The sequence below is a fragment of the Apium graveolens genome, chromosome 7 (assembly GCF_009905375.1).
Source record: "Apium graveolens cultivar Ventura chromosome 7, ASM990537v1, whole genome shotgun sequence".
NCBI lineage: Eukaryota > Viridiplantae > Streptophyta > Magnoliopsida > Apiales > Apiaceae > Apium > Apium graveolens.
In genome coordinates this window covers 263,264,535-263,283,810 of record NC_133653.1, presented here as the reverse complement: position 1 = coordinate 263,283,810, position 19,276 = coordinate 263,264,535, and the positions used below count along the sequence as shown (strand labels likewise).

General features: G+C 33.3%; 2 protein-coding genes across 2 annotated transcripts; both read right to left on the bottom strand.

Moving 5' to 3' along the window:
• Positions 1-8,753: 8,753 nt before the first annotated feature.
• LOC141674854 (uncharacterized) lies at positions 8,754-10,618 on the bottom strand. Its single transcript, XM_074481558.1, has 2 exons — positions 10,525-10,618; positions 8,754-10,393 (listed from the first exon to the last, which is right to left on the bottom strand). The coding sequence occupies exons 1-2, from the start codon at positions 10,616-10,618 to the stop codon at positions 8,754-8,756; spliced, it is 1,734 nt and encodes a 577-aa protein (XP_074337659.1).
• Positions 10,619-10,624: 6 nt separating this feature from the next.
• On the bottom strand, positions 10,625-15,127 carry LOC141674853 (uncharacterized). Its single transcript, XM_074481557.1, has 11 exons — positions 15,119-15,127; positions 14,903-14,966; positions 14,628-14,816; positions 14,204-14,326; positions 13,745-13,870; positions 13,484-13,537; positions 13,133-13,407; positions 12,496-12,982; positions 11,965-12,407; positions 11,832-11,860; positions 10,625-11,540 (listed from the first exon to the last, which is right to left on the bottom strand). Exons 1-11 carry the CDS (start codon positions 15,125-15,127, stop codon positions 10,625-10,627), a joined length of 2,715 nt encoding a protein of 904 aa, XP_074337658.1.
• Positions 15,128-19,276: the final 4,149 nt, after the last annotated feature.

Sequence of the window (19,276 nt, the reverse complement as noted above, 5' to 3'; positions counted from 1 at the left end):
ATATCAAGTACTACTGGTTGAGATTCAAAATGATTACAACATATTTATATTAGTTGAAATAGGGGCACTTGCCAATCAATTGGAAATAAAACATATTTTGTTATCTTCTATTATTGATAACAAAGATGGGCTAATGAATTTATACCAAATAAATAGTTGCAAATCTGTCCCTTGTAGAATTCAGGTATTTTTTATTTGGCATTCGTCTTTCGAACAAAGTTTGTATGTATACATGCCTAACCTAATCTCAAACAAACAGGCGTAATGATTTTTATTAAAAAGAAGTTATAATGGGGGATTATAATATAATATGAAAAATATCTATTACGAATCCCTTAGTCTAAGGTAAACGATTTGTTTGATATTTCTATTAACTAATATCTTCTCAAAATGGTACAAATAGAACTTGATTTATTATTGGCTATTATTTATAACAAAGATTGGTTAATTATTATTAGCAAAATTACAAAATGCCAAAACAACCATTTTAAGGGGCCATAACTTGATAGTTTTCCAAGGAAACATTTACCTTCCCAACCTTTTAATAATTAATGGTGTTTCAAATTTATTTAATTTGGCATCCGCAGCCAAACGACCTATCCGGAAAAATTGACTATAATGTCTATTATTTATAACAATAATTGGTTAATTTTTTTATCCAAAATAAAAATACTATAATGTCTATTATTTATAACAAAGATTGGTTAATTTTTATTATTCAAAATAAAAAATGTAATACAAGGCTTTGTAGAAGTTAGGAATATTTTTATCAATCTCATTGTTAATACGGATAATTCTGAATTGTAGGAATGGTTTTAAACTTTCATTAACAGATAAAATTTCCGATCCCTTAGGGATAATTCTAAATTGTAGGAATGGTTTTAAACTTTCATTGACAGATAATATTCCTAATGGCTTAGAAATAAAAATTAATTAGTAATCTTCTATTTTATTAACAAAAATGGGTTAATGAATTTATTCCAAAGTAATAGTTGTAAATCCGACCCTTGTAGAAGTCACGTATTTTTAATTTGGCATTCGTATTTCCAACCAAATTTGTATGTATACATGCCTAACCTAATCGTTAACAAACTGACGTAATGATTCAATTAAAGAGAAGTTATAATGGGTAATTAAAATGTAATAAGAAAAATATCTACTACAATTCCCTAAGTCTAACGAAAACGATATGTCTGAGAATTTTATTAAGTAATATCTTCGCAAAATGGTTTAATAAAACTTGATTTATTATTGGCTATTATTTATAACAAAGATTGGTTTATTATTATTAGAAAAAATAGAAAAAGCCAAAACAACCATTTTAAGGAAAAAATTACCTTCCCAACATTTTAATAATTATTGGTGTTTCAAAATTATTTAATTTGGCATCCGTAGCCAACTGACCTTTTTGGAATTATGTTAGAAAAAAAATTAACCAAAACGTGGTGATGATCCAGTTTTGGAAAAAACAGCATTGGGAATTAAGATGTAAATCGAAACATATCAAGTACTACTGCTTGAGATTCAAAATAATTACAACATATTTATATTAGTTGAAATAGGGGCACTTGCCAATCACTTGGAAATAAAACTTATTTTGTTATCTTCTATTATTGATAACAAAGATGGGCTAATGAATTTATTCCAAATAAATAGTTGCAAATCTGTCCCTTGTAGAATTCAGGTAATTTTTATTTGGCATTCGTGTTTCCAACAAAGTTTGTATGTATACATGCCTAACCTAATCTCAAACAAACAGGCGTAATGATTCAATTAAAGAGAAGTTATAATGGGGGATTATAATGTAATATGAAAAATATCTACTACGAATCCCTTAGTCTAAGGTAAACGAATTGGTTGATACTTCTTTTAACTAATATCTTCGCAAAATGGTACAAATAAAACTTGATTTATTATTGGCTATTATTTATAACAAAGATTGGTTAATTATTATTAGCAAAATTACAAAAAAAATAACCAAAAAATGGTGATTACCCAGTTTTGGAAAAAACAACATTGGGAATTAAGATGTAAATCGAAGCCTATCAAGTATTACTGGTTGAGATTCAAAATAATTACAACATATTTATATGTACGTAAAATTAGTATTTAAGTAATGATTTCACTATTTTAATTTAATGAGGTCTTCATTATTTATTTTAGAAAATAATAATTCGATAAAATTTACATAGGGAAGAAGTACTCTTATTATGTGGTCGAAAAAATATGTCAAATTTTAATAAAAATATGAAATAAATAATACTTGTCAAAAATTAATTATAACCGAAATTGGTTAATTATTATTGTCCAAAATATTAGTTGAAATAGAGGCAATTGCTGAAATTCGGAAAGATTTAAGCAAATGCATTGTTAATAGGAATGGTTCTAAACTTTCCTTGATAGATAAATTTGCCGACGTCTGGGAAATAAAAATTAATTTGTTATTTTCTATTGTTCATAACAAAAATGGATTAATTATTTTATTCCAAATAAATAGTTACAATACCAGCACTTGTAGAAGTCATTTATTTTTCATTGGGAATTCGTGTTTCAAAGCAATTTTGTAAGTAAACATGACCAACCTAATCATAAAAAATAAATGTAATAATTAAAGATAAGTGATAATGTGGGATTATAATGTAATACTTCGGTCTATCTACTACGGCTTGCTTAGTCTAACATAAATAAATTGTTTGAGAGTTTTATTAACTATTAATTTATGGTCAAATTTATGGTGTTTAATTGTGAAAAATATAATTTATTATTTTTTTTTATTTACAATAGTTTGGCTTCAAAATAAATTTTATGAATACAAATTTAAGATTAAAACTTTTAGGATTGGTTATTTAAGTTGTTATAATTCTTTTTGATTTAAATTTTCATTTTTGGTATTAAGTCCATACAAACATTGAATTGGGTTGGAATTTCCTAGTGATTAGAAATAAAATTATACTTTTGTTTATTTCCCCGAGAAAACACAGATTTATACAGCGGGTTCTTTGAAAAGCCTTCAGATGTAGGGCGGCTTGATCATGGCCCTACCTTAGAGGCATGTAGTGGCCTCTGCTGTCTTAGAAGCAAACAAATAAATCTCTCTTATCTATACTAAAATAGTGAACTTCAACTATTCCGTCTTACATAGTACTTGTACTTGTACTAATATAATAACATGCACTTATACTCAATACTAAAAAAAGGACTAATATTTATTTATGTCATTTGTTCTAACTTCAGATTATATATTGGTTCGACAACATTAGACTTGGTTTCATCCAATTAAGCTTCTTGATCATATCGATTAATATATTCAATTTTCCTGATTATTTTTAAGTGAACATTAAAATTGTGAAATCGCTTCTTTGTTTAGGTTCTAATATCTTTAATGAATTAAAACTATATAAAGCGAGTTATATATTTAAATTTTATAAATAATTATAGGATCAAATAAAAATGAACCAAAAATGGAAAAAATATATAAAAAAAATTCAAGACCAGGTAGTTATGATCCATAAGGATTAAATATGATTTATATAAGGCAGCAGGTACATGTTGATATTTAACAATAATTTGCTTCGTTAAATATTAAAAATTACAACCACTTTAGCTAGAGAAACCCTTCACAATCACATGCAGAACTTAATAAAAAAGCTAGATAAGTAACTTAGGGGTCATTTGTTAACCCCTGTACCATACCAAAAGTACTGGACGAGGCTTGAATCACCTGTTCAGATTGTTTGATAAAAATTTTTGTTAGCTGGATGAGCCAAAAATTTAGCTGGACGACTCATTCAAAAAAATATAGTTGGATGGTTCATGTAACATCAGGATATACTTTATCAAGTGATATCAAGCCACTAGATCATAATGCAAAAGTATAATATATTTATTTATAATACATACATGATTTTCTTAAAAAAAGTATAAAATTAAAATTTCATGCCATATATTAATTTTATTTAACATTTATACTTATATTTTTAGTTTTTAAATATGTTTATCTTCAAATAATTATGTGGATTTTAATATGAATACATTTATCTAAAATTTGTTTAATAATTTTAAATTAAACTTACAATTATATATTTTTCATGTTTACGACTGAAAATATTGTTTACTCTTTAAATGGATAATATTTATTCAAAATATATGTATGTTTTTTATTATTAAATTTTCAAAATACGTGTAAATTGTTATTTGATTATTAAGATTAAAATACAAATTAATTTTTACATATACGTAAGGATATGATCAACAAATATTATCGTTCAGAAATTTTGATATTTATTTACCAAGCAGGATTAACAGTCCAGCATTCAAATTATCAATCGTTCAGAATTTTAATCGTCCAGAAAAAATGATTCAGATTTAACAAATGACCCCTTAATATAATATCATCATCTTCTTTCAGTCCTCCTTGTACATGGTCTCCTTGATCTCTTTGGTTATATTTCTGGCTTCCAAATTCAAGAGTTTCATGTTCTCTGTCATGATCTTGTGCTGCTCAATGAAGTTGTCGATGAATTCTTTGAAAGTTGTGGCAAGCTCCTGCATCTGATCACGAATTGTTGCAATGTTGATGTTGAAGTTGCCCACAGACTTCTCAATGTTCTCACGCGGGTCATACTGATAAGCATCAATGATGCGCATCACTTCGTCATCTTCAGAGCCAGAGTTGTTACCACTATTAGTTGTTTGCCTGTAAACAATAAACATAATGCATTGTTATTACATAATGGTTATTGTTAAAAAACAGTAAGAAACAAAAACAAATAGCAGTTCAGAAACATACTTTACCTGGGAATAGAGGAAGAAGCCATGACACAAAGGGTTTTGGGTAAAAAGCTAAGTAAAGTATGTACTTGCTTAAAAAGAGCAGCAAGGTATATATAGGGATAAAGTATTGGGAAGTTAAAAAGATTGCCTTTTGTCCTAGTACATGCGCCTTTTCGTAGGGGGTGTTCGATTAAATAAATTTAATGGCAGCAGACGTGTAGTAATGTACTGAAGGAAAGTGGACAGTCATGACAGATACATCATGTATCATACATGAATTAAAGAATACGCATGCGCACAGTAGTACTACCTAATCTATGGAATTATTACTTCAGTTAATCAAACTTCTACTGTTTTACAACCACCATAACTTTACACTACAAAGGCTGTCAATTCTGTAATCACTCTCTGCAAAATGAGTTGTGCATTGTGGAGTAAATTACATTTTGAAAAAAACAAATCTATCTTCGATTGATTTAAACAGAAGAACTGAATTCTATTTTATAGGTCAAATCCTAGTAAACCAAATATTTAATTATCCTGTAAAATATGAACTTGTCAAATTTTTCGGTAAGAAAAATAGTTTGCCACTCATTTTTGGAACAATGTTTATTTATTATAGCCAAGTACTAAGCTTATATCTTGGAGAAAGTAATTAAGTATTCTAAATAAAAAATTAATTCTTGGTATAGAAAATATAAATTATAAAAAAATCAGTTCTTAAAATTCATATTGGATATGTGTAGAGAGGGCAATCGGGTCGTGTCGTGTACTTTCGTGTTGTGTAATTTCGTGTTTCGTGTACGTAAACATAAAACCCGTATCCGACCCGAAATGATTTCGTGTACCCATATACAAAACTCATATCCGATTCGAATCGTGTCGTGTACTTTCCGTGTACTTTTCGTGTATGTTAAATTAAAAATTAATATAATATATATACATATAATATATAAAAAAATCTATTTTAATGTATAATTTAATGAAATATGGAGAGTGTATATATAAATATATATATGTTTAAAACCCATATACGTATTTTCGGTGTCGTTTTGTGTCGTGTTCACGTGTCGTGTACCAAATTGTACGCTCTAGATATGTGTCAATCTTTGGGGTGAATTTAACATTTGTTCCTAAAATTTGAATTGTTAAATAAGCGTTCTCTTAAAAAACCTAACCTTTAGGTTTATGTCACCCTTTGTGGTGAATTTAACATTTCCTCCTCAAATTTGGATTGCTCAATTGGCGTTCTCTTACAAAAAATGGATTAAAATTTTTTACCGTTATACATGTAACAGTTTAAGGATTAGATTAGGATTATATCTAGTAAAATAGATATGTTCTTACAATTCATATGTACTAAAATGTAGTTGTTTGGGGTGATTTTTAAGTTTTTCAATATTAGTTAAGTATTTCAAAAAATTATAAAAATGTTGGTATAGACATTAAAAAATTTAGTAAATTAATAAATATGTTATTAGATTTAATTTTGGGTAAATATTGTTGTTGGGGTAGAATTTTACATTTAAAACTAAAAATTGGATTGTTAAATTGGGGTTCTACGAATAAATTCGTATTACATTCTTTAATTAGTTAAAGAGGTTCCAGTTTAAGGAAATCTAGTAAATTCATACACATGCATGGGACTATATTTTTTCATTATGGACTCGAGCAATACAAACTCCATAGTAATTCAAATACATAATTATTTCTTGGTCTAGAAGATATATAATTTAGTACAAATTTATTTTCTTAGATTTCATATGTGGTATATGTAATGGTTTGGAGTGAATTTAAAATCTCAAACTAAACTTTGGATTGTTAAATTGGGGTTCCCTTACAAAAAGAGATTTGCATTTCTTTTTTCATTAAACCTATATGAATCTAAGAAAATTTAGTAAAACTTTAGAAATGCATGGAACAACATTTGTTATGTAGGGACTCAAGCGGTACGAACCGCTTGTACAACGATCAAGATAAATAATAAATTACACTAATCAAATAGTTTGATACATGATATCATACCGTTCATAGAACAATATGGACTGATCAAATTTGCTTCAGTTAAAGAAATTCTATTAAGTAGTTACTCCATTAACTACTTTAATCATAGCATTTTGTTAATACGCTAATAAATTATAATTGGGCAACACAAGTAAAAATGATCATGAAGCTAAACTCATTGATTGATGCAAGATTTTTGATGTTTCAAAAAAAAATTAATAAAGAACAAATACAGTCGAAATATATTGTGAGAAACATAAATTAATAAGGAACTACATAAATATGGAGCTTATTTGAGATTATGTCGAATATAATATAAAAAAACAAATTGACAGAAAATTCAAAATTATATATTAATGGTTATCTCAATAATAAAAATTCGATGCAAAGATAGAAGTTCCATAGTTCGATACAAAAGACATATTAAGTTGAATCTGATTATTCAACATTTGGGGGAAAGTGAGGTGCTATTACAAACATATATATTAAGCAACATAAAACATAAAAAAGCAGTCTCATACGCCAATGCAATGGTTAACACTGCCTAAATGTCGCGAACACCCAGGAACCTGTTAGGCAGAAATAATTCAGTGACATTAACTTTCTTCCTAAATGTTTATCGAATTACAGTTCTGAAACATACCTGTTTCTTAGGGAAAGAACTCTACCATGACTGTGATTCATGTAAAACTTTGTTGCAGGTCCGTCGGTGAGAATAACTGCACTTTGGTACTTGTCCTTTACCATCTTACAACTGGAAAAAATGATGATGGTAGGATGCAGTTGGAGAAAGGCACGGTCATTTAAAGCACTGTTACATTTTAAAGCCATGTCATCCCACAAACGGACTGTAAGATGAGTCCTACAAAGAATCCCAGATTCAACTTTAATGTCTACAAACTAAAAATAATACATCCAAAAAAGGAACTAACAATTCATTAAACTACTCACACTGTATCACGGATTACCAGCTCAAGCAAGGTTTGTTCTAAATTGTTCATGTTAGTGAAACATTTGAGAGACTTCCTCTTGTGCACAATCCCAAGAACATCTAATTACATAATAGAAACTTGTTTTAGCAAGGGATAAAACATAGTTGAAAAATTTCTAAACAAAAAAAATTATATTCAGGAAATTACCAATGCAGTGGTTGTCTTGAAAATTTGCCAAATCTATACCATAGAAATGACTAAATTGAAAAATATATGGAAGCAACAAACTTTGAGATTGCGAAAGTTCATTGAAAACTGTCATGTGTGTGAAAATGATGTGATTCGCCCCATCAATACACTTGTACTTTCCTCTGAATGGAGTTACTATGAAATTACTAATTTCATATGTCTGACCCTCCTCAAACATAGGATTCAGGGAATCAGCCAAAGAAGAATGAATCCAAACATGCATTCGGTTCCTCTACCAAAAAGAAAATAAATTCTTATTAGAAAGGGGAGAATGAAATTAAATTATTGTAAAATGAAAAAACTTACATTTGAATCAATAACAACCAAGTGGAGACCGGTTTCAACAGCAAGAGGAACATTATAGTCTCTCCATTTCCTTGACACTTGCACTTTTATCTTTCTTTGACTGGGTTGGAGAGGTTGCAGATCTGAGAGAGAGTGATAAGGGACGACATCCATATTCTTTCCCAGTTCAAAGAAACAATATATGCATAGGTTACTTAGTGGGGTGTTACAGCCTACTGTATTTAAGTAAGAAAAAGCCTTGCCAGTGCAAAACTTGGAAAAATATAATGTACTGACATGACATTAAAAAATTAATAAACAAACCTCCCTTCTATTACTAAGGATTAAACATATCACAGTTTGGAAAAAAAGAAAATATCAAATTAAAAAAAAGAGGATTTTGGCATAATTTGACGGGTAGTAAATAAAATTAAAGCAGATTGCAATTACTACTGATTTGCATTCCAAAAATTTAGAAGCCTTGCTCAAGTACATTTAGACAGGAAATAATTACGCCTTTAGCAAATTATAAAACACTTCTTGGTATACAACATTTTTGGTAATGTTTGTTGAGGACCCATTGTTAGCATCGATAAACACCTTCAATCCAGCAGGCGATGTTACTCGGCTAACAGCAACGTAGAACTGACCGTGGGTAAAAATAGGGTTTGGGAGGAACAAACCAACTCTTTGGAGAGACTGACCCTGCGACTTGTTGATGGTCATCGAGTAACAAATCTGTAAGGGCATTTGCTTTCTAATAAGCTTGAAAGGTAACTTTGTGTCTGTAGGTTGAAGCTCCATTCTCGGGATGTAATGCTTGATGCCTTTAAATGCACCGCAGATTACTTCACACTCTACACATTGGGTTAAACATCTGGTGACCATCATCCTCGTACCATTACAAAGGCCAAGCGTTTGATTTAAATTTCGCATAAGCATAACGGCAACACCTTCCTTCAACTTCAATTCATGTGGTGGAAGGCCTGGAATACTTATTGAATTTAAATATTCAAGAGGAAAGGCAAAACTAAGCTCGGACACCGTGCCACCAAAATCTTCAGCTCGGTCTACACTGTAATAGATTATCTCAGGACTGGGAATAGTGTCAACAATTAGAGAGTTAAGATGACTGACTATTTGATTTGTGGGAGTTAATATGGCTCTTTCACTTAAGTAATCCGAAAACCTGTATTTCTCCAAGAATTCAGGATACGTCCATTTGATCATATTCTGGATGGAATTACTCAACTCAGGATCACAAAAAGCAGGTGGAATCAGAATGTCATCTTCCTCAGGTTTAAAATCAACATCTTTTGGTGGAGGAATCTGACCATTACCAACTTTAAGCACCCAATCAGCAAAGTTTTTCAAAATTCGTATCTCTTCTTCGCTTCTACCTTGATTTAGCCTCATATTACGATGTAATAACAATATCTTCGAATGTTTCCAAAGAGGTGAGTTTGTTATACATGCAGACACAACGTCGCAACGAGATCCAAGAGTTATTACGGGAAGTATTTGCCTGAAATCCCCTCCAAGCACAACAGTAATGCCTCCAAACGACATATTATATCTTCTTTGATCAACAGCCCTCATTATATCTCTTAGAGACCGGTCAAGACATTCAAAGGCATATCTATGTTGCATTGGGGCTTCATCCCATATTATAAGGCTGGTTTGCTTTATAAGTTCTGCGATGTCAGAGTCATGAGAAATGGCACAGGAGGAACAGTCATCTATTACAATTGGGATTTTAAATCGAGAATGAGCCGTTCGGACACTCGACATTAGTGTTGTGGCTATGCCTGAAGAAGCAACCAGTAATACAATTAAGCCAAGAGATCTTAATTTATATATTATGGTTTTCCATAAAAATGTCTTGCCACATTCACCACTGCCATAGACAAAGAAAACACCACCAGCCTTACTCTGCACACTTTTCACAACATCGTTGAAAACTTGTAATTCCTCGGGATTGCAATTTGGAAACAATTTATTAAACTCTTCCTCCATTTCAGATAGGTTGTATGATGTTTCATCAATCACCAAATTATTTGTTCCAGTATGAAGATAGTCAACAGGAGGTTGAGGTAATTGCTTGAAATGTTTCAATGACTTTCCAATAGACCTCAACAACTTATCAATCTCTGTTAAAATTTAACATACAGAAGTTAAATTATGGTCAGAGAATAATTTTGAGTGGAAAAATTATGATAGACTTAGTATTGTTTGCTTTGTACATAATTGAGGAAAAAGTGGATATGTAAAATAAACTAACTAGCAAGAGCAAAATACTGCAGTTGCCTATCATAAAAGACGGTATCGTCATTTCCAGCGATGTGCCTTCTCTGAATGATAAGATCGTCAACCATATTATTCTAATGCTTTTCCCATAAAATTGTCAAGTCAGATACTTGACAATTAACTATTATATAGACAAATAGCTGCCTAATCTGACATGGTAATCCACTAATTGCACAATATTCTAAAACAAAGTGCCACTCATTATCATCATCTAATAATCCATAAATCTTGCATGCATCTTTAAAAGTCCTGTACTGTATACCATTTACAGTCTTCAGCGATTGAAAGGAAGTAGGACCTCGTATGTTTGAAAGTAGCAGACGTAAATACCACAACTCCCCGGCAGTATGATGCGTATACAAAAGCCGACCAATTTGTCGGCCTTTCTTCCGTAAAGTCCACAACCTGTCAACCTCATTCCAAACATAATGTTCAGGAATTTGATCATACGTGTAATTTCTAGCTTTGGGATCCTTACTATTTAAATGGAAAAATGCTTCAAGCTGGCTGTGTTTATTTTTCTCACGACGAACAACTTTAGCAAGGACCTCAGACTCTGAAAAAGTACAAATCCGCTCACTAGGAAGATGAAATGCTAAACGAAGCACGGATATAGACCGACAATGGATAGGATACCCAAAAATTTGATAAGCCGCTTTAGATGCACATATATAATGACCATCAAAATAAGCATTGATCTCATCAACGGGAGTTTCATCGTATATGTCCTTATCAGCTATCCGAGAGGTGATTTCTATAGTAGCACGATCATGGCCTTTTAGACAATATTTAAATAAATATTTCAAGCTCCGTGCATGACAGCATATCTCGACGTTCATATGACATTGGTATTTAACCAACAGGTCCCTGTTGTAAGGTACGACCCATGCATTGTCAAGTTCACACTTTCCTTTTGCTACAGTGATCCCAGTTTTACGCCTTCGATAAATTGGAAAACCGGACTGATCAAAGTAAGTCTCCGAGCAGTACCTATTACCAAAATCCAGGACATTAAATTAAAATTATAAATTTAAAATAAAATTACATAAAGGTTGATAAGAAATATTACTTTTTGGGGAAATGTTTTGTGCATTTCATTTTGTTCATACAGGGTGATTTTGGATTTTGAAGACCACAGGGTCCATGCATCATTAAAGACTTAACAGCAGCAAAGCCAACAGGATCAGAATCGGGGTCGGGAAGCTCAGCACTCACAAACTTGTCAATATTTGATGACAACTCCTTCTTTGATTCAGCACTAAGCCAAATAAGCATATGCACGTGAGGTAAACCTCTTTTTTAAAATTCAACTACGTACATCACTGCAAAAAAAAAATTAACTACAAACAATGTAATATATAAAAATTGTTTTCAATTATTTATAGTATACACAAAATACCTCCAATACATGTACCAAAAAAACTGTCTTTTTAATATCGTCTAATAACTGCTCAAGCTTCAAATGGAACACGCGTGATATTATATCAGGAGAGTCTTGGGGAGAGCAACCAGGTAAGTGCTTCATCATTTGCAAAATTTCATCCCAAAGTGGGTTGCACGTCATCGTGAGGAAAATGTTAGGATGTCCAACAGAATGACATACAGCTAGGGCATCCTGAAAATTTTGCTGCATGTACCTTTTTGAACCAAGAAAATTTGCAGGTAATATAAATCCTTTACCAACATTCGATGTTATAGTCTCACCATTTACCAATTTTTTAGCAACACTACTATATAAATCACTGCGCAGATTTTGTTGGTGAGTGCGCAGCCACCATAAACGGGCTTGCTCAACACATGAGAAAGCATCTACAACATACTGCTGATACAATCTACCTGCTAAATGAACATGCAGACCTGCATTTGTATATGATTGGTGGAGATTATATAACTGTAAACAAATAGTTTATAATTCAAAATAAACTATAGAAAAATGAAAGCATACTTTCTCGAGTTCGGACTTGTAACTTGTACGCATAGTATTCCTTCATTGTTATTCTTTTACGCTTCTTCTTCTTCTGAGTTTCCGAGTCAACATATGGAATTTCGTTGTGGTATCCATCTTCACCAAGCGGAAAGAGAAGAGGGTATTGTAGTGCCATGAGCTTCGGATGAACACTGGTTATCCGTTCAAGATCATTGTTGGTCTTCTGCAGTATAATATCACGCTCACCGCAGGTTGTGTCAATGTCGCCAACCATAATAGCCGCCACTTCATTGGAAGGACCGATATTATTTGGACGACCACTCTCCGAACGATGAACTTTGAGTCTGATTGTAAGATCTTGTACAGGGTCATTTCTGAAACGGTCTCGGGCTTTACGAAATTTCTTAACCAACTGGTTAGTACTGTCCAACATTTGCACTAAACCTTCAACAACATCAACATCCACACCCTGATCATCATCAACTTTAAACCATTTTAATCTGTTCTGTACCTCATTCTTAGTGTCATAGACGTAGAGCTGGCAAAATTTGGGATCCTCTCCCTCATTGGGTATTAGGGAGCCAAACACATGGTGATTTTGTCCATTGAGACGTTACACATAAGGAGCTCTACCAGAATTTATAGAGTAGTCTACTTTTCCACCCATTGATGTAAACGCAAACATATAATTATATAAGCGTATGTTACGTTTGAAAGCAGGGCCCTTCTTGGGATGATTATACAAATCCAGCAAATACTCAGGAGTAACGGGGGTGGGTGGTAGTTTAATCGTACCCTGACCACAACACACACTGAATTTTGCAGGTCCTTTCTTCACATGCTTGTTTGACCTTTCTTCCTTCCACATTACAGCTTTACACTTCGAACAAAATTCAGTTGGAGGTCCTAAGGAGACATAACCTTGAGGAACTGTACAATTAAGGGGGAAAATTAGGTTATTTAAATAAAAATTTACAAAATATACATATAACATTAAAAATACAACCTGTAAAACTGGAAAGGTCAACATCTTCAACACTGGTATCATCAAAATCAATATCTGCAACAATGAAATATAGTAATGTATGCCGTTTCAACAATCCAAAAAAATGCAAAATTAAATTTCATTACCATCATCCCAAAACAACTCTGCATCATCATGTTGGGGGTGCAATTAGTTGTATACTCTCCATCTAAAATTGCAACATCGTTATATTACAATTTACAAAGTAAATGTATGAATGCTTCATAATTTTGAGGTTTTAACCTGTAGTATCATATTCAGTGTTTGAAATGTCTTGTTCAAAAGAAATAGACCTCGAAACATAAAATACATTGGGATCTGTTTTGCGTTGCTTGCGTGTCCGCATCTGTCCACTCAAAAGGGAAGCTTCTACAAAAAAAATTAACACGATTTTAAGAACATACATCAAATAAACTGTATTCTTTCAAGAAAAAAATTATATGCACAAATTAAATTATGCCAGACAAAATAAAGGATCTTAAATTTGTTATCGGACAAATAACTGTACCATTCAGAGGAATTAAACCTTCACCAGTCAGTGAGTTTTTGGTCACATATGGATTAATCATATCAACACCTAATTCGTATCATACATCAAGGTATTCTTCGCTCAGCAAATAAAAAAGTATAAAATGAAATACTACAAAGGTAAAACATTAAATATGTTTAAAATAAAGAGTTTCATAGTAAGTAATAGGTTACCTATCGATGCAAGATTAATATTATCACCATCAACGGTAAACTGTTTCTTTTTGCTATTATAAGAACCATTAACTGTTATGGAACTCTTGCTCGATGTGGGAGTTCTAAAAAATTTCCCTGATTCTAAACAAATAAATCATCAATAAAATAGACTACTTATTACACATTCAAACCAGTTTAATTATCAGTACTAACCATGGCTCATAGGGGTAGAAACATGAGGGGTTCCACCTGCTTTTAAATAAAACGTTTCTTAGCAAATCCAAAAATAGACTACTTATTACACATTCAAACCAGTTTAATTATCAGTACTAACCATGGCTCATAAGAGTAGAAACATGAGTTGTTCCACTTGCTTTTATAAAAACATTTCTTAGCAAATCAAAAAATATACTACTTATACCCGAATGTAGTAGAAAGGTACCTCGTCTGACATGGATCTTGTTCGGATTTAATTCAATCTGTGCTTTTTGGGAAACAGAGGGAATCGTCTTATTGGTTAAATCGGAAAAAGGTAACCTTGAAGTAGATTTATTTATAGCGGTGCATGGGTTGGGGTTGAACTTGGAAGGTACATCATCTTCTAAAATAGAACCACTGGGAACAGAAAGACCTGCAAAACAATTAAATCGTCAATTGGAGGTTCTATGCAGAAACAACAATAACTACCTCACAATTTACTGGTAATAACTAAATTACCTAATTTTTCTCTGGTATTACTGTCAAGCTTCCTTAGTTTCTTCGCGCTGCTACAAAAATCTGACTACAAAGAACTAAAATTATCAAGTCTTAAATGGTTATAATTCTTCACCTGCAAAATAAGAAAAACAAAACAAAATAGGTTATGGGCAACGAACGGTGTCATAAAGACATGAAATAAAAAGGGGATGAAGCATGGATGGTAATGAAAATCACCTCCTTCATTTCTCTGTAAAACCAGAGATGAGAGAAAACCTAATGTTTTATATTATAGATGGCAATTCTACTTTTTTTCAAATTTGAAATGTCTAGCCTGAATCATAGACATATGGGATGTAACAGTAAGTACACCCCTATATTAGTTCTTTATTTGTCTTGGTTGTCTGTGCAGACCCTTGTGTGCATGTGAACAGTGAGACTCGTTTTTGGACAAAGGGTATACAAGGGTATTAATTTGAGTATGTTAAGGTAGTAATTGCAGTGGCATTGTAAGTAAATAATATAAAAGTTGAAGGGTATGGGTGTAAAAAATGCTTGATTTGGAATCAGGATTTATTATATAGATAGATGCATATTTCAAAATATTTGAAAAACTTCAAAACAATTTGATTCATTGAATTTTTGATCTTTTGATAAACAATAGCTTATCATCCTTACAATGCATAAGATTTTTCACTTTTAATTTTTCATATTTATCTCTCATGACATCCTTATTTTTCATAAATATATTAATTTTAAAGTTAAAATGATGTCTCAAATTATAAATCAGATTTTATAGCCAACAAGTGCTAGGACTAAGATGCCTACAGAAGATCCAACGGATAAATCTTGGGACGAATTTTTATCAAGACCCGAGGACACAATTTTATCATGCTTCCCTACCTCTAATCAAGCTGGCATGGCGGTGATAACTTTGGATGTGTTGTCAAAACATTTGGAAGATGAACAATATATAGGTGAGAAACCAGAGCCATCTTGGGCTGAGAATGCAGTCATAATGGCGGAGTTTGAATTGTTCCGTGGAAGGTTAATGGAGCTTAACAAAATCATTGATTAAAGAAACATGACACTTAAGAATAGAAGTGGAGCTGGTGTAATGCCATATACACTTCTGAAGACCACTTCCAAAGATAAAATTAAAGGGATGGAAGTTCCTAATAGTATTTCAATTTGACATATTAATTTTCTTATGTTGGTGTTGTTTTGTTACGGACATCAAAGATACTTTCTTTACTCAATTAGTCAACCTCTTAAATGAGGTTGGTCCTTTTTTATTTATAGGTAATTCAAAGGGGCTATTTCTTTACAAGTGAGCCTCTTGGGCCAATATACAAATATTACATTATTTTATATCCTAAATCTTCCTGGGCTTCCACTTGTTTCAGCCCATGTTCCAACATTTTTCCCCCTCCTATTTCGAGAAATTATCTTTAGATTTGCGCCTTAGTTATTTTGAGCCTGGATGTTAGGAAATTGAGGGAAACACTGTGATAGACATAAAAAATAAAATAAAATAAATGGTAATAAAAATGGAAAATAAGGACAAAGATAAAGAAAACAAGAATGAAAGTTCGCGCGTGTTGTTTGTTTATTTGTTTGTCTGTTTTTTTTTTGCGAACGTATAAGTATTTACATTTTTGGGTCTGTTTTTGTTTTCTGGGTTTCATTGATTGAAGATTGGTTGTTCGGCTTCCCTTTCCATTATCAAAACCGCAACGGCTTACCGGGGAGGTTCTACTCAGCCTTAAATCTTGGTTCCAAAAATTTTATCTGTAAGTTCTTCTTCCCTCTCTTCTTTCTTTCTTTAAGTTGTTTCTGCCTTTGCATTGTTATTCTTGTTTGTTCTTTTCGATTGCTTCACTCCTTCTCCATGGATCAATCAATTTCATCTTCCCTTCGTACCGTTTCTGGTCGCGACCCAGGCAAAAGCCCCTCGAGGAGGGTGACCAAGAGTCTTTTCTGAACTTGAACAACTTGGAGATTCCCGATTTAGAGCAGTGTGGGTCTTTTGATTTTCTGAATGAGGACGACTTCTTGAAGGGTGTTCCCATGTGACCTCTTCCCTCGCCTCCTTTGAGTCCTGAGACGTTAGCTACAAGGAGACGGATTGTGGAGGATAGCCTTCTTCTGGGTATGGAAGAGTTTGGGGATAAGACAAGTTTAAACTACCTGAGTTACTATATCACCAAGGACCCACCGCTGAGTAAGTTAAAAGCATATGTAGATTTGTCAAATGGTTACCGGTATCGAGTACCGACGACCGATCAACGAGTATGGATGATGCCGAAATTTGGGATGCACGGGATACCGTTAATATTCTTCCACTTTGGACTCCGGTTGCCTATGCATCCCTTTTTCTTGGCCATATTCGAGGCTATTAAATGTGGGGTTAGTCAGTTGACGCCCAATTCTATTGCTCAATTCAGCGGGTTCGTCGCTCTTTGTTGTGATAGAAATCGGGTTCCCTCTTTTGAAATTTTCTTCTCGATATACGCTGTCAGGTATCACGACGGGCAAGTTTATTTTGATTATCCTTATAAAAGGGTCAAGATCGTCAGTGCTCGGTCTTCTAATTCGGGGTACCATTCTAAGTGGTTGTATTTTGAGGGGCCGGACTTGGATTTTGTGAAACCATGTGGAAAAATAAGTCAGCTTACTATTGATTATCTGAATAATCTCGAAAAATACGATGCGAGGCACTTGTACGAGTTTCATGGGTAGGTGTCGATATATACCCATCTACAGTTAAAGAAACTTAATTTTTTGGAAATGCACGATTGTAAGGGGGAATTTTTAATGATTAGTCTTTCCTTTTAGCTTTATGTTGTATAATTTTTTCTCTTTCCTCGTTCCTTTTTTGACTGTTATCTTTATGTTGATATTCATTTCCCATATTATTTGTTTAACTTGCACTGAGCTTTCCTTTTCTTTTGTCTTGTTTTAGCTGGAGCTTCTTTGAAGAAGATTTTAAACAGTGGGATTCGGGAGGAGATGGACAAAGCCATGTTACTGCTCGTACAACGGGTGTCGAGGAAGAATACCGACGCCTCACAACCCGGTTCTTCGAGGGTTGGAGCATCAAGTGCTGGCCATTTTGTGTTAATAAAGTTGTTGGACGATCAAGGAAATAAAGTTGTGGAAGATCCAGGAAAAACTGTGTCGGATATGGAGGCGGCTGACTTTAATCCTCGCAAAAGGAGTCTTCGGGAGATGGAAGTTGTCAATGCTGATGGTGGTGACTTTGTGGAGCCGGTTGCGGCGGGCGGCGAGGTGAACACCATAACCTTGATTGGCAACAGGGTTTTGAAGGCCAATATTGTCGAGCCTCGATCCAGGAAGGAACCTATTAGAGTTGAAATTCAGCCCAGCGAGCGTTGGACTGGCAGAGCCACTGTGCCATTGAGGGCTTTTAAGCTCTTTAACCTCCCCTAAGACGCGGTTGCCTACGACGGTCGATGTAGGGATGACCTCACAGATCGATGCAAGAGCCGAGCTGGACGGGTATGTGTACTTTATTTTCTTATATCTTTATTGAGTTTTATTGCTTTATTTTTATTTGTTTATTTTTGACGTTTGTATTTTTGAACTGTGACAGTTCCTCGCAGATTTCATGCATATTGTAAAAAAAGTTTAAAGTTGATGGAAATGGCGAGACTCGAGCAAAGTTGGAGGCTGGGTAGCTGCTCTTAAGGGAGAGAAGAATAAACTTGGTGCCAGCTATTCTGATTTGGAGAAAAGGTCAGCTGATTTGGCTAACGCGAACACTGCGTTATCAAAGAAAGTTAGTGAGATGGGTGTTATGGAGCAGTCGTTGTCCAACAAGGTCTCGGAGCTTGAGACGCGGCTCCAGGAGGTTGAAAAGGAGCGCGATGAGGAGAAGGCCAAGCGCGAGGGATTGGATCACCAGGTCGATGATATGAATACATCTTATAAGCTGATAGTTGAGGAGAACGAGAATTTGAAGGCCGAGGTGCAGAAGGGGGTAGAGGATATCGCTGATGCTTTGGGAGATGGATACGGTCGCTGCGTTCGTCACATGACCGAGGTTGGTTTTAATGTTGAAGTTCATATCTTCGAGGATTATCTGTGAGATTTGGCAGCCTCGCAGGGTGGTGGATCGTGAAGACGGGGAATGCCCTGTTGATTGATGTAATAATTTATGCGGTACTTATTTGACTTTTGATGTAATAGTTTATGCGTTACTTCTTTGACTTTTGGTTTCCTGTGGACTACGTTTGACGTTTGGATTCGAGGTTTTGGGTTATTTTTTCGGAATGCTTGCTTGATTCTACAAATATTTGTTTCTGCTTTTAAATTATCGGGACTTTATTTGTTAGTAAGTATAAATCAAGTATTGCGTTGTTATAGTCCTGA

Excerpts from the sequence above, each read along its gene's own strand:
- LOC141674854 (XM_074481558.1), bottom strand. The coding sequence starts at position 10,618 with ATGGTTGACGATCTTATCATTCAGAGAAGGCACATCGCTGGAAATGAC. Across the intron at positions 10,394-10,524 it reads GCAGTATTTTGCTCTTGCTA|AGATTGATAAGTTGTTGAGG; the intron begins GTTAGTTTATTT and ends AAATTTTAACAG.
- LOC141674853 (XM_074481557.1), bottom strand. Across the intron at positions 13,408-13,483 it reads TGACCTTTCCAGTTTTACAG|TTCCTCAAGGTTATGTCTCC; the intron begins GTTGTATTTTTA and ends TTAATTGTACAG. Across the intron at positions 12,408-12,495 it reads ACAAGTCCGAACTCGAGAAA|GTCTGCATGTTCATTTAGCA; the intron begins GTATGCTTTCAT and ends ATACAAATGCAG.